General features: G+C 41.1%; 1 protein-coding gene across 1 annotated transcript in view; it reads right to left on the bottom strand.

Annotated features, from left to right (window-relative positions):
- Window positions 1–21,774, bottom strand: part of LOC139740560 (pseudouridylate synthase PUS7L-like) — an 89,139-nt gene extending 67,365 nt beyond the window's left edge. Inside the window, exons 1-3 of the mRNA XM_071651145.1 lie at window positions 20,838–21,774; window positions 19,718–19,877; window positions 18,910–19,132 (exon numbers count right to left, since the gene is read on the bottom strand). Of these exons, the coding sequence (XP_071507246.1) occupies window positions 18,910–19,132; window positions 19,718–19,877; window positions 20,838–21,774 (1,320 nt within the window). The remainder of the gene's footprint in view (window positions 1–18,909; window positions 19,133–19,717; window positions 19,878–20,837) is intronic.
- Window positions 21,775–22,183: the final 409 nt, after the last annotated feature.

The raw sequence follows: 22,183 nt of genomic DNA on the forward strand, positions 1-22,183 counted from the left end.
ATCAGCTTGACAACTTTTAGTACAGTATCCCAGAAGTTCATCGAGAGGGCAGTGACCGAAAGAAGTACAAGGAGCCACGCATACATTGGACATGGTTGAACAATTATGACTCTGTTGAAAGTCCTCACATGTGAAAAGTATTTTTTTGCAACAAGTAAATAAAGTTGTGCACAATAAATTTGTCAAGAACGGAAAACTGAACAATTGCGTACAATTCTCTTTTGTGCTTCATGCCCCTGGAACTCTATTCTTCATCCCAAATGACCCTTGAAAACTCCCAGGATTCATTGCATGCTGGGAGATTGCAAACTGGCTTATAAGGATTTACTTTAATTTTCAAAGTTCACAACTCTTGAACAGAATGTCTGATTGTGCTCAAAGTTTCCATATTAAACATGGAAAATTTGAGCAAAATCAGATATTCCACGTGTGGGCTGGCATCTCAAGGCGGGGTGCAACTAAGCTGCTTGTCTTTGACAGGATAATGCGAAAAGAATTTTTCACGGACAAGATCTTGGCTCAATACCTTCTTCCATTCATCCGCAAGAAATACCCACAAGGATGCCGCCTAATGATGGATAATGATCCGAAGCACTCTAGCAACTACGCCCGTGATTTCATGCAACGAAACGACATCAACTGAAGGAAGACACCGGCAGAGAGTCCTGATGTGAACCCAATAGAGCACCTTTGGGGACATATGAAGGTGTACATCAGACGACGAGTCAAACCCCGCACCAAACAACAACGAGTAGACGGATTTAAAGAATACTGGAGGATGCAGCTCACTCGCGATCACCTGCAGCTCACTCGCAATCACCTGCAGCTCGTCAACTTGACAACATCTACCACAGCATCCCGGAGGTGATTCGACAGGTTGGTGACCGAACGAAATACTAGGAGCCACGCAGACATTGGACATGGTTGAACAATTATGACTGCTGAAAACCCCCCACATGTGAATGGCTTTTATTTGAAGTTGCAATAAATTTCTTGGGCAAAATTATCAAAGACATAAAGACAGCTAAGATACCGTGATGTTGAAAGTGTGTCTTTCTTTTCCGACAGAGCTGCATCACAGTTTAAGCAGCGGTTTCTATCTCATAACATTACTTACTTCGAAGAAGATTATGGTATGAAAGTCAGTTGGAACTTCTTCGCCACATCACATGGTTTGGAATGCTACGAGGGTTGAGGCATTTGTCAATAATGCACCTGTAGTCATTTGCAGTAGAAGCGGCGAATAGGGTACATGGTATTAACATCATCTATGTACCATCAGAGGAGATTATGGCTGAACAACAAATTTTCTCAGAGCGATGGAAAGACACCATAACCCTTCCTGGTACACATGCCATGCACATTGTCATTCCAGACAAAAAGCACGTGGTGAAATATTCCACATATGCTGACAGTGATCATTACGAAACACATGCCTTCATTGCAGATGTAGATGAGCTGATACCTGTCGCTAATTCGCTGCCGTCTGAGGAGGATACTGTCAAGATTGGAGACTGTATCTTGGTCCAGTATGAAGGAGCACGTCAGAAGTCACTGAAGTATGTGGCACAGGTGATTGATATTCAAGATGGGGAATATCATGTCATATACACTTTCACAAGAGTGATGAAAGAGGAACTCTTTTTGTTGCCAAGGATGTCACAGACAAGTATGGTTGGATTGAAAAAAAAACCAAATTGTGCGAAAGTTGCCGGCACCTGTTATGGATAACAGAGAGCGGTATCATTTTGCGTCGTCAATCCAGGAAGCTAACTAGAAGGACAGATCTTCAACTGTATACACTTGAAGATAGGCATGATGTACAATGTAGATTGTCTGAGATAAAATGAAATCAAACATCCTGCTGGTTTTACATACAAGAAACATACAAATTAGAGTGTAGCCCTGTAGCATATAGCTTATAGTTTGTATTTTGTTTACGTATACATCTGATAAAAGTTTATGAAGAATCAGTAATCAGAATACCGTCAGGGCCTGCCGTGTGGCGGTGACGCATAGAGGTAAACACAGAGCCGGCCGATATGGTAGCGACGTCATTTATAATATGCATAAGGTCTATTGTGAAGATTCGAAGATGGCGACATCAGGTCAAGGAAGTAGCACTAAAGCCAGAACCGTGAATTGCTTGGTAGTTGAAAAATTTGTCAAGAAAAGGAAATCTGCCCGAGAGTTTGTGCATGGCTATGTGCTCATAGAAAACACTTCGGAAGTGTATGAAATTTATTTCAATGACATGATCAACATGGAAGACCTGACGAAACTGCAAGAAGTGCACGAAGGTCAATTCATTGGCGTCAAACATGGACTGATAGATAAAGCATATACGAAAATGAGCGTCAATCTTGGAAAGGCCAAGATCTATTATGGTGATAAGCACAATCAGGGTATGCAATCATGACTTTCTCACTTTAAAAAATTGTAACTTCTAAAAGAATGCACCAACTGACTTTAAAAATTCACATGCAGCATGCTAAGACATCAGTAATCACATGTGGTAAGACAATAACTAATTTCTTCTCATTTACTGTTAATTATTAAAGATTAATTCCCAAAAAGTCCCCAAAAACCCACGTAATGCGTCAAAAAAAGCATTTTACAACTTACGTAAAATCAAGATTTGAGGTCCATATCTTAAGTCTACCCCTATGTGCTTGGTATCAAATTAATGGATTTTTTCCTGGCATTGCTTGCATGCAATAAAAAACAGTGGTTCTTTCAGCTGGAGAAAGTTATGAGGTCTGAAGTCCCGTGTCTAGGCAAAACTCTATTGTGGACTGGGAGAAAGAGCAAAGTATGATGCCATTAGAGAAAATGATGGTGATCGCATAATCATACTTTAGTGATAGAGCAGCAAGCCAATATTAGAATCACAAGAACTTCACTAATCTGTGTCACCATGCAACAGATTTTTCAGTGAGTGCAGTATGGACATTTTTTGCAACGTCACATGGGAAAAATGTCTGTGATGGAATCAGGGAAAACAGTCAAAAGAGTAACCTCCCATGCTAGCCTGCAACACCCACATGGTGATCAAATCCTTAACTCCAGAGGATATGTTCAAGTTTTGTGATCAACACATACAGAAGGAATTACATTTTTCTTCCTGTCTAGCTCATCCATTGCTGATGTAGGCATCTCACTTCAAGCATGTTTTAAGAACAGCAAAACTGTTCAGGGTTCACGAGACCATCATCAGTTTGTGCCTGTAGACCATCGGACACTTAGAGTCAAACGAGTATCAACAGATGATGAGTCTGTCCTCACAACAGTTGGCAGTGTCTGTCCAGAGAATTCATCAATGATTCATGATGAGACAGTGTTTTAATGGGGACAATTTCTTGCATGTGTGTATGACAGCAAGTGGTGGATTGGCCTGGTGAAAGAGATCTCCCAAGAATTCCAGGACATTCAAGAGCAGTTTATGCACACACAAGGATCCACAAAGACCAGGGTTCTCCAATAGCGGTTTTACCCGGGGGCTCCGCCCGGGGTAAAATATGAAAAACCAGTTTAGCGCCCGCACAAAATTTCCCCTCCTTGACAAAAACTTGACGCGCCCGGATATGAAAATTGACATATTTTCACGAACAGACAAAACAGCATTAAATCAAGACCGTGCGGCATTGCGCAATCAAGCATCGACTTAAAATAAAACCTTTACTTGCATGATCATGTCGGAAACCTGCAAGAACGCATTATCTCTTTGCATGAACCACGTCGAATTCTCATTGCGATCACGGCCACCTTCTCTGGATCGATCGCAATGAGTTCCGTCTGTGGTTCCACAGTGCACATGCGTCACCCACTCATTTGATGAATCAAAAATGTCGTCTCGATCCCTGTCGATATTGAATTTCTTCTCAAAAGTATGTGATGCTAACAAAGCAGAAGCTGCTACAGCAGGCGATGAAGCCGCTGAGGAAACGCCGTCGACATCAAACCCAAACGACTTTGTCGCCAGCATCGCTGGATGAGTGGATTCCGGGATGCTTGGTCAGAAAAATACAAGTGGGTTGACTACCAAGAAGGCATTGGTTAGTGAACTTAAAGCACAAAATTTTTTGAACCAACTTGATTTTGTAGATTTTATTGTAATATACTGAACCTAAACAACATGCTATTGCTGATGTGTTGGCATAAAAATATTGGATTTTGATGTTGGCAAACTTGTCATTAAGAGTTCATATCTTATGAAGATATCATACGTGAGTGCGCTTTTGTGCTGCTGCTTTCCAGCGCATGCAGCTCCGTGGCACGCCGGCCGCACCGGGCTCGCTGGCGTGCGAATTGTCAGTCACCGTCTAGTCATCAAGTTCCACGTGGCTGACTGACGAATGGACATTGCAGCATGCATGAATGTTTGTACGAAAAAGCGCAAATGCGCCAAATGTCTTTTTGATTTTAGGCGAAGCTATTTTTGAGTTTGAAACCATATTATATTCTGACCAGAAATAAATTTCTCATGATGGCGATTTTTAAAGGGAGATCTGAATAGATAGAGATGTGTGAAAGGCTGTGCCAGTGACCAAAAGTGATGATGTCAAGTCTTCATGAATTTAGTTGACTCTGACTTAGAGATTATCTGGATGCCCAGCACCCCCCTCCCGCATGTACCTGTAAACAAAGGGCGGATCCAGGGGTGTCCCGGGGTCCGGACCCCCCTTTTTATTTTTTTATTTTGTTAAGGTTGTTGATTTTTAAAAGAGATTTATCTGATGGAGATGCATGAAAGTCTGTGTGCTAATCCTACTCCCCCCTTCTTTTTTGTTTATGATAAATCCTGGACCCCCTTTGTAAACATCACTGAGTTTACCCATTCGAGCATGAATTTTACAGCAAATCAAATCACTTTAGTCCACAAATAGGAGGCAGGAATTTTATTTTTCATTTTCTCATTAGGCCCCTGCTCTCCCTCCACTGCCCCCCCCCCAAAAAAAAAATAAACAAAAATTTGGTCATCCTCTGACCAACCCTTTTAAAGTGGCCCAACCAGAAATTTTTCTTATTTTCATTCACATAAAAAAAATCACAGTAAATCAATATTTTGGGCACCACACGTGAAACTTAACCTGAAAAGTCATTTTGTAAGATTTCTTGGCTTTTCCTTGCCTTCTAAGCCTCATTTTCCACATGAAATTTTACAGAAATGATAATAAAATAGGAAAACCCTTTCCGACCAACCAACCCTATTATCCCAAAATGGCACTCATTCAAGGGACACCTAAACTTTTTTTTTTTTTTTAGAGTGGCTTATTTTGAATAAATGAAATGATTCTACATTAAACGTCTATTCAGCTGTCAGGAATGTGTTTAAAAATTTACAAGGCAGTCAATATGCGTGAAAGCAATGATTTATGAATGATTATTCTTTCGACAATTTAGGGATTTTCAACCTCTTTAGTGCTTCCTGCCTTTTTTTAAAGAATTCCCAACATCAAATGCAAAATATTTAGCCTGTAATCATTTCCTCTTTCTGCTAATCTATCTGGCAGAAATATGGAAATTACAGAATTAAGAAAGGCTTAACAGTGTAGTGTGTTGAACCAGACTTCAGCCTGATTTCAAAAGGTATGTTCTGCATGCTGTGCATTAGATATGGCCAGCATTCAAAGGCAGTCAAATCCTGGACCCAAATTCCCTGTACATCCTATCGTGACGATCGTCTCCAGGAACACAGCCAGTCACCTCGTTGCCATCGGTCTGGAGGGAGAAGAGGAGGCTGCCAAGAAATCTGGTGGGATAAAAGCAGCCTTTGCCAAAGAAATTACAGTTCAAGAAACAGTTTTCCTCGGTGCCATTCACTGTATGCATTGGCTGCTGAAGCAGAATGTAGCTTACACCACGAAGTACTAGAGTCTGCTGTCATTGGTGAAGGACTTGGGATGTACAATGTAGCTACTTCGAAGCCCTGAATATAGACAATGTAACCAACTATACATCTGAGTGCACCATGCAGAAAATGGTATGGTGTATCCGCAGGTACAGTTAAACTAACCAGAAATTATTTAAAGTTGAAATAACAAAATACATATTAATTCATTGAAATTCACCTCATAGACCAGAAAATATAAAAGGGTAATGCAAAAGAAAAAAACCCCACCAACATATATCAAAAAAATAATAAAATAAAGTAGTACATTCCAAATATCTGTTTAAAATAAAATAGATCATAAGCCTAATCAATCAATACTCAGTTATGTAATCATACTTGCTTTGTAGGCCACATTGACAAAAACAAATTTTATATTGTAGAATTTTATTTTATGCTTAGTTTTTTATGTTCATGTTACATGAAATTTAATTCAGCTCAAATGTCTTCTTTTATGCATTTCTTTATTCTTATTCTTGTACAGTGAGTGCTTTTGCCATTGTTGCTTTTTATTTCTCTAGATAAGATTTCTTGGCAGCTTTCCTGCCCCAAAACAAGTTCACCCCCCCCCCAAAAAAAAGAGCAAAAAACAAAACAAAACAAAAAACAGAGCATTTTTAGTGCTTAATGTTTTCCATCCCAACTTGCAGGTCAGACAATCAAGGAGGAGCGTCTCCATGCAATAAAATCATCATCTGTCTTTGCCGTGCTTATAGATGAATCAACCGACATTTTCAACTGCGGCCAACTCTGGCGATAGAAAAAAGAGACAGCAAAAATCGGAGAACGCATTCCATTGAGAAACGGCTAGCTATAACGTTGTGGCGGCTTGCTGCCAATGCCGAGTTTCGCACGATCGGACATATTTTTGGAGTCAGTAAATCTTCTGCATGTGAAACCACTCACTAAATGTGTAGCGTTATCGTCAATGAACTCGGTCCACACATGATCGTGTTTCAAAAAAATGAGCGTCTGCGTGAAGTCGTCGATGGTTTTGAGCGAAAACACCGGTTCCCTCAGTGTGGGGGTGCCATCGATGGGATGCACATCCTGATAATCGCCCAGCCTGAATTTTCTTCCGACTATTACAACAGAAAAGGTTGGCACAGCGTTGTGCTACAGGCCATTTGCGACAATTCGTATAGTGGGCACGATGAAGCAGATCAAGAAGCTGAATATCAGGAGGTGAAGTCCACTCTTGGCATTCTAGGTCTGGATCATGGCCATGATGACGAGTCCTCGGATTCAGAAACTGAAGATATGTAAATGGTACTGCAAAATGCTATACAATTTAAAACATGTGTTACATTTAATAACTTGGGTAAACACTTGCAGTTTTTTTAACTATAATGATTATATTGATTTATAACTTTATTATAATAAGACGTCACAAGTCTCATTTCATCTGTCTTGTTATCTCCCTTTGTTCATATTGTTTTTATATATCATAGTTTAAAGCCAAAGTATAGTTTTGGTAATTTATAAGAAAAATTAATCAACGCCATTACTGGTTTAATTATAGAGCTTTATATGAGCTTGAACAGCCCTGTAAATTATTTTCTAAAAATCTATTAAGTTTTAGGAACATCAGCAAAAATGTTAAATCTCGGGGGTCCCCTAAGATTTTTACCACAGCATTGTGTACATAGCTCCCTCTAGTGGTTGTTCATTTAAGATGATAAATTTGCCATTTACAGTAATTTATGTGTGCATGATTTTTTTCTTGGTCAGGTGTCTGTAGTGATAATACTGTCATTTTCAACAGATTGATGAAAACTTTTTTTCAATCATACCAAAACTATACTTGTGCTTTAAAAAAGTAAGTTTGGTGTTGTCATTTAAAAATAGACCAAGTCTTGATTTGACTTTTGCACAAATATCTCAAATTTGTACTTTTTTAACATGTTTCCCCGACTAAAAAATTGCCAAGGAGTATAGCGCTGCGCGGACAAAAACAAATGTCAATTTCATGTTGATTTTTTGTAGTAATTATTCTGGATATAAGTCTGGATTGTGTAATTATATATCATTGAGATTTATGTTCCATTTTGCACAGTTTGAAAATACCCCTATGTTCATATTATGACATCAAAAAGTACCGTAGACTAGTTCATGTGTTTAGAAATCTAAAGCAGTAGGAATAGGATGTAGAAGGCACATCATGACAGGGTCATTGGAGATTGTAAAATTTTTTGCCTGCAGTTCTCCTTCTAAACTTGTGTATTTTTGTATGTCTCACAGTCTGTAGAGAGTGTAATTTTGGTGTCATTTTAAGCCATTAATGGCCCTCCAGAATGCTATTTTCTTTTCAGCTATTTTCCTTTCAGCCCCCGTCGGAGCGCTTCCCCTGAACCCCGCTGGGGGCCTAGGCGGCTCCCTGGACCCCCAGCCAACTTGGTGACTGCCTGTCTCTCTCTTTCTCTTTCATTAGATGGACGAATTACAGAAACATTATAACTGATGTTCCCACCAGCGACATGAGGGAGGCTGCCTTGAAGAGGCTCCAACCAAGACAAGTAAACAGGGACCTGTGGCCTGCTGCCACCCCTCTCACACTACAAATAGGGGACAAATGCCAACTGATCGGTGTGGACGGTTCGCGGGGCGAAATTGTCACCGTCTACACGAATGACCCTTTCAAAGGAATAGTAAGTTACTGAGGAAATCATGGTCTTGCGAGGGTGATGGTACAATTATAGCTAACATCGCTCATGGTAATCCGAGAGGTGTCCATCAGGCCAAGCCGACAACGAATGTTGATAGACAGCTCAAGGATTACAGAGGCGATGTTAGAGTGCATCTATTGCGCGAGAAATAGATGATTATTTGCTTTATATCCCACAGTGACAAACTTGGGATTTGACCAAAACGTATTCCATTAAGCACACAGATTTTTATTATTTAATCGTGCTGAATATAACACAGGCGATACAACCACGGTCAGCAGCAGTCGAATGAACGAGACTAATGTTGGATCAAAACGATAAGAAGCGACACATAGCACATAGCCGGGCAACATCTTACATTATTTTCTTTGCCTTTCGCCAAGATAATTACCACAAAGCACAAAGAAAGGGAGTTCAGATACGAACACATCGCTGAGGCACCACTGCGGCCACCATCACCTCAACAGGGTCCAGAACCTCCACCGCAACCAAGGCCACAGTCACCGGCTGTGGCGCCACATCGGGCATCAGCATCTAGAAAGAGGCCTACTACTGTGGGAACAACATCATGCCAGAAACCCAAAAGGACATGCAACGTAAGAAAGAAGGTGGGACATTTTGGTATATCGTAGTATTCTTAGAAACTGCTCATACAAGATTAACCTCATTACACTGAGCAACAAACTCCAAATACTGTATACGCGGTTATTTTTGCGAATTTCGCGAGTTTCGGGCTGATCGCGAAATTAAAAACACGTGAAAATATTACCCCGTCATACCTTATGTACAAAACGATGACAAAATGCATCCAACGCTGGCCAGACCAACACGGCCGTTACACCAGCCAGTACGTACACACACTCCTACTAGTACGTACGCTTTGGCCGTGGGGCTGCGGACTGTAGCATTTAGGATCACGACAGGGTAGAATCGCGGACAAATATCAACTTGATATCAAAAAATTTCTTCAATTTGAAGACTTACCAGTAAAGTTAAAGTATTGACAACAGGGTTCGTGCAACGTTTGGTTCTGCCAATAGTCCCTTTCTGTTCGAATTGATGACTTAATGTGACTCGGTCGAGAGGAACCTGGGAGAGCTTGAGAGCCACGCTGAATTGACAGCCAGCGCATATGCACACATCACATGCGCACAAATTTACAGATTTCTGTGTGAGTATGCGCTGGCCGTCAATTCAGTGTAGCTCTCCCAGGTTCCTCTGGACCGAGTCACATTAAGTCATCAATTCGAACAGAAAGGGACTATTGGCAGGACCAAACGTTGCACGAACCCTGTTTTCAATACTTCACCTTTACAAGTAAGTCTTCAAATTGAAAAGTTTTTCGATTTCAAGTTGATATTTGTCCGCGATATTCCCCTGTCATGATCCTGAATGCTACAGTCCGCGGCCTCATTATACGCTATGCGTACGGGGCTGCTGGTCGCAGTTACGTGCTACGTTTGCCTACGCGAACGAACACCGGCTCGACATGGTTGGGTGAGACTGCCAAGGGATGCATGTAAAACTTTCGCTAGCGCTAGCGCAGCTCTGAAAATTTGTCATCTACATTTTGTTGCAACATTTGGTAGGTACTTGTGAATGCCGTGTGTGAGTGTCTCATTGCAAGTTCCCGTAATTGTTTCATTTTATAAATCTTCTACTGTGTCTTTTCTATTGTCATGTTTGGGAAGTCACAATGCAAATGGAAAAACGTTACGAGTACGTTGGCAAGTGTTTGAACGTGTTTCTCGGGCTTGGCAGTAGACCCTACTACTAACGCTACTAGTATCAATCGCGAATTTAATAATACGCGAAAATGCCACTGATACCGCGATTCGCGAAAATATCTGTACGCGAAAATATTGGCGTATACAGTAGTCTTGAAACTGGTTTCATCGGAGATGTCGAAGTGCCTTGTCAGACTGATACAAACTGGACAGTGGTAATGATGATGCATTTACTGAGGCAGTGAAAGCAGGCCGGTCAAAAGACGCCCAAGCCCTTGGACGAGCTCGACATGCAGGCGAGAACCTCATCCCGCAAATATTTATTAACATCATGCTTTCAAAACAGTCTACATGAAGAAATATACTTCTCATCAAATTGCGATCTTGAGATGTCTTGAAAATGCTAAGTTATTATTTTTTATGTGATCTTGCACACATTCGAACCAATTTCAGGCGACCCACTTCACAGCCCCCCCGGCCTGAAAGCGGCAAAACATTTTGAGCTTTACATCTATATGGTACGCGTAACACGACCGTCGAGTAAAACACATTGTATGCGCAATCGTTTAGTGGTTTTATTTTTCTTTCTCTCTCTCTTTCTCTTTCATTAGATGGACGAATTACAGAAATATCATATCGGATGTTCCCACCAGCGACATGAGGGAGGCTGCATTGAAGAGGCTCCTCCCCAGACAAGTAAATAGAGACCTGTGGCCTGCTGCGACCCCTTTCACCTTGCAAATAGGGAACAAATGCCAACTCATCGGTGTGGATGGTTCGCGGAGCGAAATTGTCACCGTCTACACGAATGACCCTTTCAAAGGAATTGTAAGTTACTGAGGAAATCATGGTCTCGCGAGGGCGATGGTACAATAGCCAACATCGCTCATGGTAATCCGGGAGGTGTCTATCAGGCCAAGCCCACAACGAGGGTTGATAGACAGCTCAAGGATTACAGAGGCGATGTTAGATTGCATCTATTGCGCGAGAAATAGATGATTATTTGCTTTATATCCCACAGTGACAAACTTGGGATTTGACAAAAACGTATTCCATTAACCACACAGATTTTTATTATATAATCGTGCTGAACATTACAACACAGGCGATACAACCGCGGTCAGCAGCAGTCGAATGAACGAGACTAATGTTGGATCAAAACGATAAGAAGCGACACATAGCACTAAGCCAGACTACATCTTATATTATTTTCTTTGCCTTTCACCCAGATAATTACCACAGAGCCCAAAGAAAGGGAGTTCAGATATGAACACATCGCTGAGGCCCACTGCGGCCACCATCACCTCAACAGGGTCCAGAACCTCCACAGCCACCGGCGCCACAGCCACCGGCACCACATCAGGCATCAGCATCTAGAAAGAGGCCTACTACTGTGGGAACAACATCATGCCAGAAACCCAAAAGGACATGCAAGGTAAGAAAGAAGGTGGGACATTTTGGTTATATCGTAGTATTGTTAGAAACTGCTCATACAAGATTAATCTCATTACACTGAGCAACAAACTCCAAATAAGCAACTGGTGTCATCGGGGATGTTGAAGTGCCTTGTCAGACTGATACAAACTGGACAGTGGTGATGATGATGCACTTACTGAGGCAGTGAAAGCAGGCCGGTCAAAAGACGCCCCAGCCCTTGGACGAGCTCGACATGCAGGCGAGTTCCTCATCCCGCAAACCATTCATTAACATCACGCTTTCAAAACAGTCTACATGAAGGAATATATGTACTTCTCATCAAATAGCGATCTTGAGATGTCTTGACGATGCTAAGTTATTATTTTTTTATATGATCTTGTACACATTCGAACCAATTTCAGGCGACCCACTTCACAGCCCCCTCCCCGGCCTGAAAGCGGCAAAATATTTTGAGCTTTACATCTATATGGTACGTGTAACACGACCGTCAAGTAAAACACATGCGCAATTGTTTGGTGGTTTAATTTTTTTCCTCTCTCTTTCTCTTTCATTAGATGGACGAATTACAGAAACATCATATCGGATGTTCCCACCAGCGACATGAGGGAGGCTGCCTTGAAGAGGATTCTTTCAAGACAAGTAAACAGGGACCTGTGGCCTGCTGCGACCCCTCTCACACTACAAATAGGGGACAAATGCCAACTGATCGGTGTGGACGGTTCGCGGGGAGAAATTGTCACCGTCTACACGAATGACCCTTTCAAAGGAATTGTAAGTTACTAAGCAAGAACCAAGTCCAGAACCTAGCCCGACGTCCATCCTTGACAACACCTCCCACTCCTACCTCCATCCAGCCTCCATCCCGGACAATACTCCGACTACAAGCACCCTGGAACATGTCCTTGTAGCAGGGAAGCAATCGCTGCTAATAAAGCAAACTGTCTTCCAGGAGATGCTACCGTTTGCTCCCTGCCACAAGGATGTGGCCATGCGGCTCGTGAATTTGCTGTTCCTCAACAGTTTGCTTTCGCCATGTGGATCCTCACACTGGAGTTGCTGCAGACCGCAAGCTGAAGCCTCGTCCGAAGCACCCGACCAAAGTGCATGTTTGGGCGGGGATTTCCAAACGTGGCACCACCGAGCTCATGATCTTAGATGGAATCATGGACTAAGAGTTCTACCAGTCTCTCCTTCAAGACGGCTTGGTCCCATTCATCGCATCAAAGTATCCAGAGGGGCATCGTTTCATGCAAGATAATGATCCCAAGGTAAGTTAGAGCGTTAGTAAACATGCAATAAATGCCAAGTATACAGTATCTTCCATTGTAATATTTCTTCATAAGAACCTAATATCTGAATTCCGAAATCATCTGAACGTAAATTCAGATTTTTTTTTTTTATATACACAATTTGTTTCATTCGTCGTCATGAAATCATAAAATCAATACATGTAAATACACTAGTGGAAATCTAAAAGTTATGTGTAAATACAGCTGTATGTCATAATATGCTTACAGTATACATTTACAGGTAAATCACTATACATGTACTTATTTTTTTTTTGTATCTGTTACTGTTTATTTCAGCATACGAGAAGACAGACTAAGGCCTTCATGGAAGCCAACGGCATCAACTGGTGGCCAACCCCTCCTAAGTCCCCCGATCTGAACCCCATAGAACATGTATGGCATGAGATGAAACACTTCCTAAGAAAGGTTAGTAAAGAGTTAGTAAGAAAAAAATCTGGTATCTTTGGCCTCCACATATCTGTTACTGTTTATTTCAGCATACGAGAAGACAGACTAAGGCCTTCATGGAAGCCAACGGCATCAACTGGTGGCCAACCCCTCCTAAGTCCCCCGATCTGAACCCCATAGAACATGTATGGCATGAGATGAAACACTTCCTAAGAAAGGTTAGTAAAGAGTTAGTAAGAAAAAAATCTGGTATCTTTGGCCTCCACATATGTAAATCTCTCGCCTCTTCCGCACATAGAGAAATTATTAAGTCGTTCCTTTTCTTATGTTACATGTATGTAAATTAATCTAGGTGTCAACAGAAATGTGATATGACAATACTGGTGATGCAGGTAACAGTGCTTTCGTTCTTCTGCACACGTTTGCATTATTTGGACATCCAAATCGAACTATATACACTACTTAAATGCATTGCATTTTGATATTATAATTCTAGCAATAACAGTTGCCTTTTTTCTTTTTTTCGTTCCTTTTGCACACATCTAAACCAAATTTTCTTTTGTTTTACTCTACTTTTGCAGACACACAAACCGAAGACGAAGGACGAGCTGATCGCCGGGCTGAGGCAGTTTCGGAGGGAGCATATGACACCAGAGAAGTGCAGGAAGTACATCGGGAATCTCGCCAAGGCCATTCCGAAAGTGATCGAGTGCGAGGGAAGGGCAACCAGCTACTAGCAAGACGCGGGCGATCGGAAACACAGGTTCTGCGTTTTTCCTTCATTCTGTATTATGTTGATTGTGTATACTAGTATATACACATGTACGTATTCATAATTCAAATCCTTGAATTGTGTACTATTCTTTCTAGACACATCAAAACCTATGAAGTACAATCTTCATGTATTTTGTACATATTTTATTAAAATTCAGTTTCATTTGAATTCAAACCGTTCCTGTAATGACTGTTTCATTATTTGACTTTATAATATTCTGATGACTGAGTTAGTAAGCATTTGGCTGCTATGTGCATGCACCTGGCTTGTTTGTATTCCGTGTACGTGTGTTAGTAGATTACTTCAAAAAAGTGATTGTGTACTTTTATGCTATGTCTGTTATGTGTGCAAGCATTTTGATGTGGATGCCTGTAAAACCCAACCTGAAGTGTGTGTGTGTGTGTGTGTGTATATATATATATATATATATATATATATATATATATATATATCAAGTGTGTGTGTGTGAGCCTGTATGGACCGACATGTGGGGACATTTTTGTAACCCAACAAGTGTGGACACACGCAGAGTGGGGACGTCCCCGCTCGTAATGCACCCTTTTTTCAACCTTTTGAGTGATATGTAATGTAACAAAAATTTTACAAGAAATTGTCCCCAGTTAGTTGTAAAAAGTCAGAAATGAGTGTTTCCACAAAGGACAATAGCGCCAGCTTGCGATAAGTAGAAACTGTAATAACTGTACATGCGTGACGATACCTGCAGCTCCATCGATCAAGGCCGCGTACGTCGAGTTCTCGCCTCGCGCAGCTCGATGAATAAAAGTTCCCGTCTACAGTACTTGTACTCTGTGCAATGGAATACATACTTTTCGGTGTCTGTTTAATTTGATAATTACAGTCCTTTTTTTTTATGTATCCACTTTACACCCCGCATACAGGATCATGTCCCCGGAATGTTAGTGTGTTCAACAGTTCATTTCATTATGTATTATATCCTCAACAGAAGTACAAGGTAACAGTCCCGAGCTGCACACAGACACCATTTCTCATCATGGTTCTAACCAAGAATGCCCGGATAGCAGTGATCATGCGAGGAGTGAGGCTCCAGGTGTCAGAGACGGTTCGTATAATGCAGAATCATAGTTAAAGGGACTGTACAGTACTGGTTAAGGTGGGGATTCATGTTTTGAACATTCCTAAGTGAGATAATGAGAAACCTCTTATGAAATATGAAAGGACATGTAATTTTAAGAAGGATTCAACGTTTATTTGATGAAAATTGGTTTTCAATTTTCAAATTAGCTGAGATATCCAAAAAAGTGATGATAAAAGGCGACAGGCCATAACTTTATTAGGATCTCTTTGTTACCAGAGCTATTTTGAGAGCTTAAAGTCCTGGGGCCATTTGTCCCCCCCCCCCCCCCCCCCCCCCCCCAGGAGTTTTATAGTTGAGTCTTTTTCAATAATTGTAAAAGTTCTGTAAAATGAGGTGTGTAGAAAGGAGGCATTTTGTTTTGAAATAATGAACTATATACTTTTTGGTGTCAGTCTTATTTGGTAATTACAAGTACAAGTACAAGGTAACAGTCCCGAGCTGCACACAGACATTTCTCATCATGATTCGAACCAAGCATGCCTAGATAGCAGTGATCACGCAGGGAGTGAGGCTTCAGTTGTCAGAGACGGTTCATATAATGCAGAATCATAGTTTAAACAGCCTTTTATACTGTAAAAATGTTCAATCCTTTTTATTCAGACAGAGTTGTGTGCACTCTTCTAGTGCATGTTTAGTTTGATTTCAACTTATAAAATGAAGTGTAATTTTACAAGGGTGTTCCTACTTAAAAAAAAAGAAGAAGAAGTAATGTCCCCTCCCTTCACATCTCATACAGAATGGTGACTCTGAAGTGTACACTCTCTCAGCATGTGTTTAGGTTGCGCAGGTCTAATTCAGTACACATACTGCAATTGTACTCTGTTCCTACGTTCAAAAAAGGAATGCCCCCCCCCCCCCCCCCCCCCCACCTCACCTCACAAAGAGTCATGTCCCCAGCCGGGAATATACACTTTCCAGCTGTGTGTTCAGTTGTATGTCAGGACTAATTCAATAATTTTTAAGTTCCTAATTCTAATGAGGAAATATCCCCATTCCGCACACAACATACAGATTGTTGTCTCCGGAATGTACACTTTCAAGGTTTGCGTGTTTAATTTTATATCAGGTATCGTACAAAAATTGCATGAAGTTCCCAATTTTTAAAACGAATTGTCGCCACTGCACACATGTCATACAAAGTGTTGTCCCCGAAATGAGCTCTATATAGTTTGAGTTAGTTTAATAGTTGGTCTTATCTTTTTCAATTATTGTAAAAGTGTGCTTTCTGGAGACACTCTCCTGTATGAAGTGTGTTGAAAGAGGACATTTTGTTTGAAATGTCGGACTACATTCTTTTCAGTGTCTGTTCAAATGATTAAATAATTGTATTATGTCTCGACTTTACACCCCTCGTACACAGTTATGCGCTTGAAATGTACAGTTTATGTGTAATTAACAATTCGTTTCGTTATGTCATATGCACTACACTACAGAAGTAAAAGGTGGTAGAAGTCCGGAGCTGCACACAGATGATGTTTCTACCCACGATCCGGAACTAGAAAGACCGGATTATAGTGATGATACAGGGAGTGAATATGTTCCTGACTCCGAACCATCTGAACCTGAGTCTGAATCAGAGGACCCTATCACAATTCCAAGTCAGGTAGAACATCACGAAATCATTGTAGTTCAAGTCACTAAAACTAAAAAGGGGAAAAGGACATATGATAAGAAATACTATAATTGCTACAACTGTCACAAAGCCAATGCCAAAATAGCAAGGCACCTAAGAAATGTGCATCCAGACGAAACTGAAGTCATTGAGTACTTAAATGAATGTGATCCAAAGAAAAAAGAAAGCAAGCTCACAGTTCTTAGGAATATGGGGAATTACATTCACAATCGAGAGGTAGTCCTAAAAGGCAAGGGTGAATTTATTGTCTCTCACCGTCCTTCAGGAGAGAGTCGGCACAGTGATTACGACTACTGCAAATTTTGCTATGCCACACTTTTGAAAAGTAGTCTCTGGAAACATTCCTGTCCTGTGGGGCCAAGGGCTCAGGGAGAAGAAGAGTGCGCAAGCAAAAAGAAGAAGAGAGTAAGAAAGGCGAGTAAAGTCCTACGCACATACTCTAAGGACATGCAAGATATGTCAGCCTTGTTAGATGGCATGAGACAGATAAATGTGGACAAGAAGCACTAGGAGATGATCTGATCCTCCGTTTTGGTAGCCATTGGTTGGCAAAAGCCGGGGCAGATAAAGAACAGTTTTCAAACGTTAGGGGGAAAATGAGACAATTGGGCAGAATCATGATCTGTGTGAAAGAAAAAGACGCATCTTGTCGCAAGTTGTCAGATTGCATGAAACCAGAAAAGTTTTCAGTTCTTCTTGATGCAGCAAGAGAAATTGCTGGGTTTAACCCAACAACTCATACGTACAAGACACCCAGTCACATTCTAAGATCAGGACAAAACTTAAAGAAAGCAGCCGAAATCCACCTTGCCCATTCGCTAGAAAGTGGAGATGGAACCAAAGCAAGTGAATGCAGTGGCTTAATGAAAATCATAGAAGTGAGATGGCTGGAATTGTCGTCAAATGCACTGAGAAACCTAAACGAGAGAAAGAGGAATGGGGTTGAACTCATTCCACTGACGAAAGACATTGTGAATCTCAATCAGCATATAGATCACAAGATTCAACAGTGCTCTTCGAAATTGGCTGAAGACCCGTTAGATGAAGATGCATTCTTTGGCCTTGAAGAGGTCGTATTGTCGAAGCTCATAACGATCAATAGGAAGAGGCAAGGAGAAGCATCGAAATTGAAGCTCCATGACTGGGAAAAGAAGAAATGTGCCCAAGCATCTGAAGAAGTTCTCGCTTCACTGGATGAATGTGAAAAGCATCTTGTCATCTGTGAAGATAAGAATGCATCCTTCACAGGTGTGACAACTGCCCACTGAGGGAGGCTCCCCTCACACACATTGCAAGAGCGCTCAATGAGGGATTCTGCACTGATGAACTATCATACCGAGTGTGAAACAAATGTGGCTTATCTCTGTGACTGCACTTTTAAAATTTCTAATATCAATGTCTATTATTTCATCACATTTTGTGTTCATTCTTTTTTTTTTTCTATCCTGTCGCTTGCAACGAGTTCATGGAGGCTGTTTGATAGTTTGGTAACTTCACAAATATATCATTTACTCTTAAGGACCCCCCCCCCCCCCATCTCAGAGTACAACCTCTCAACTTGCTTTAACTATCATTGCTTGATAAATTTAACAGACGTTTCTTGGATTGCTTACTGTCGAGGACGATGTTATCACAAATAATGGAGGGGGTGGGGGCGAGATGAGCAAATTTACTGTTGATTAGCTGCACATCCACCCGTAACACTAATATTGCACACAAGAAGATACGACAATTAAAGATGTTTCGGCACACAGGCATGGGGTTGGAAATGAGAGACAAACACATCAGCCTGCACTAATGTTCTCTAGCCTTTTTAGTCCACCATAGTAGTTTATAGCATTGTGGAAAACATACAGCTGTCTTTCTCTACACTTTCTCAAGACGAAGATGTTGGCCCCAGTCCTTGATGGACCTGGCTCCTTTTCTTCACTGCAACTCGAGAGGTAACCACAAACCTGCACAAATGCTATGCTCCTTGTGATGGCTTCCTCTAACAGTGTCCCCTCCTCCTCCGGCACAGACTCGCCTCCTTCCACACGTGGTGACCCTTTTTGAACTTGCACGTCCCTCAGCGTGATGTCAAAGTGATTTCCCCACAGCTGGCCAAGATGGATCGGTCCATTCCTTGGATGCACATCTCCTACTTGAAGACCAGCAGGCAGCCTAGTCTCTTCTGTAGAAGCTTGGAAACTAAGTACGAGAAAAGGCATACAAGTATGTGAACTTATCAGTGCTGCAATGATCATAATGGTGAAGCACCAATGACTGTATACATCTGTATAGAGCTGATATTGGTATACTGTTTGTGTAATGCTACCTAATTGTGTTATAATTATGACTTATAGAATTTCGAAGAGACTTCTGATTAGCACCAACCAGCAACGCAACACATATCATGAAGCATAGTATGCCTAAAACACCTCTTATGTCATAATACCAGGGAACACATAATTTTATGTGAAGAATAAACTGGCTATATTTTAATTTATCACATAATTTTACTGCGCACAGATTTGACAGCTAATACACTATACATCATGGGTCTCAAGAAGCAGTTTGTTTTCAGAGTTGTCTAGCATTATTTCCAGATGACACTTTGAAAATATTCTTTCTATTGCAACTGAGAAAGCTTATTCACTCACACAAACAGCTGTATAGTATTGAATTAAAGCAAAAAAGAACTGCTGGGCATAATGTGATGGGCACGGTTTGTATTGTTTTATTTTGTGCTTTCATTTGTGCCCTTGTACATCTTCAATGTGTACAATCACATACCGACTTGCAGGGATCCCTTTCACACACATAAATTGAGTTGTGACAGCTTTCTTGTCTTTGATGCCTGCGTAGGAAAAGTCTGACGGGTGAAGACCCACTGCTTGACTAAGCTGCTGAATGGCATCCAGCGTCTCTATGTTCGTCTTCTGTAAGCAGAAGCCTGAAGAAGAATGGATAAGCATTAGAAACATGCTCACTGAAATCAAGTCATACTGATGCCCACAGATAAAAACAGATTTCCTTTTCAAGTTCATCCTCATAAAATCATTTGTCAGTCTACATATTCACCATTTATGATGCCTTCATAGTACAGTAGAGTGGGATTTTCAATTGTGCACTCAAGGTAATAACATGTTCATTAATATTCTGGGAAACCATTGCAAATTGCTGACACTGCAGAGAGCAATAAAAATGATGACTTGTCAGGTAGATATTTAATCCATAGTATCTTCATGCAATAAGGGCAAGTTGAGTAGAGAATATTAACGTGCAGAGTTAGGAGTGTAAAATGACTGTATAATGATGGAGGCTGCGAAGAACAGCATGCCACCAATACAATGCATAATATGTCAATGGATAGTAATAATTACACAGTTTCCAAAGTGCAAATGCTTACTCTGTCTTCATTCAGCATATTCTTTGAGGGTTAGAAACCATTAAACACTTGATATGTAAGCCAACCAATTTATTTGTGTCTTGTACTTGCTTGTGACAACGGGAAGAAAGCAACCATATCTCATGAATGTAAAATGACAGTATCTGAATACTCAACATGATTTTTTGTTCTTTTTGTTCACGAGATCAAAAATAAATTTTCAGACCTTTTTGCTCTATTCCACTTTGTGTAAAAGTAGCTAAAAATTATAATATTCCACTAGCTATGACAAAAAACTCAAATAGCGTATTGGCTGCAGATGGTGAACTTCCTAAGACTGCATCTTACTATGACACTATGGCATAGAATTCGATGCAAAATATCAGTACGAAAGCAAATTTATCAAACCTAACATTACTGAAACCTCCCTTCTAAGTTTTATTTTAAAATGCAATAGTCATGTGGATGATGCTTAGTATTAGGACAGATTATTCACTGATTTCATTCCCCTCATCCAGCAATTACCTGTAAAAATCACTGCACTGTCGTCCCCATGCTGCTCTCCCCTTTTTCTCTTCTTGCGATCCTTAAACTTCTGTCTGAATCGCACCACAATGTCTTGGTCCTCCCCCGACTGACCGTCTCCAAACGTCTTGGTCTCCAGGAAAGATCCGTAGTGCTTGGCGACCAGACGATGCAGACAGGTCCTCTGATCTTTGGAGTTCACACTACCAAATGTGAACGTCTGTTCGCTCTCTCTCGCCTCAACGTATCTGATGAATTCCAGCACTCTTGAGAGGGCAACTCTCGCTTCTTGGAATGCTAGAACTATGGGTTCTTGTGAGATGTGAATTTCTACTTCTCCACTACCAGGCACTTTGTGGTTCACTGTTCGTAGATGCGGGTACAGGTGTCGCACGGACCTGTGAATGATAGTCCGCACATCCTTGCTGGTGAAAGTTCCCAAGTTGAGATCGGCTCGAAGAGATTTGGGATTCTTCCCATCAGGAAGAACTTTTCCAGCTTTTCCCTCCTGTGCATAAGTGGATTGAAGAATTTCCAGTTCCCTGGCTGCAAATTTTTGGAGCTCTGTCATCGCATCTGCCCCAAGAATTTGATATAGTTGTTTTTCTTGCCCTTCTGGTGTGTCAGACTGATGTAATTTTGGCATTGAACATGAAGCAGATGTATGTGGATTACTTTCATTATCTTCCTCACTGATGCTATCTTCTGTGATTTCTATACTGTTTTGGTCCATGATGGCACAGTCAAAAGCTGGCCGATAGCTGTGTCTCTCTTTCTGCAGACCCACCTCTCGACGCACTTTGTCTTCATCCCTGCTTCCAACACATGCCAATTTTCCATCCTCTGAGATCTCGGTGACGACAAAGTCTTCAGGAAAACTCTTGATCCTACCCATGAAGCCCTCATGGGTGGAAATGAAGTGTTCAATGCCAAACATGGTTACTCCCCACCTCACCTGGACAATAGCTAGCAGTGTGAATACCAGTAGTAGTGCTCGCAGTTGAAAGTATACCTGCAAGAGAAATGAGTGGTAAAAAAGTGGGCAGTTGCAGGGGCTACAGAGTACTAGGACCCGATTCAGATAGAAACACCATTTAAAGTGATTAATACCCCCACCTAACCCTGAGTGAGTTAAAGGACAAGTTCACCTTCATAGACATGTGGGTTGAGTGAATGTAGCAATATTAGTAGAACACATCAATGAGAGTTTAAGGAAAATCGGACAATCTGTTCAAAAGTTATGAATTTTTGAAGTTTCTGCTCAGTCACGGCTGGATGAGAAGACTACTATAGCTTGTGATGCCATATGAGTACAACTATAAAGAAAGTATAAAGAAAATTCAAGA

Source organism: Diadema antillarum, unplaced genomic scaffold (genome assembly GCF_040938485.1).
Source record: "Diadema antillarum isolate AM-2024a unplaced genomic scaffold, OU_Dant_1.0 seq00000861_RagTag, whole genome shotgun sequence".
Lineage (NCBI taxonomy): Eukaryota > Metazoa > Echinodermata > Echinoidea > Diadematoida > Diadematidae > Diadema > Diadema antillarum.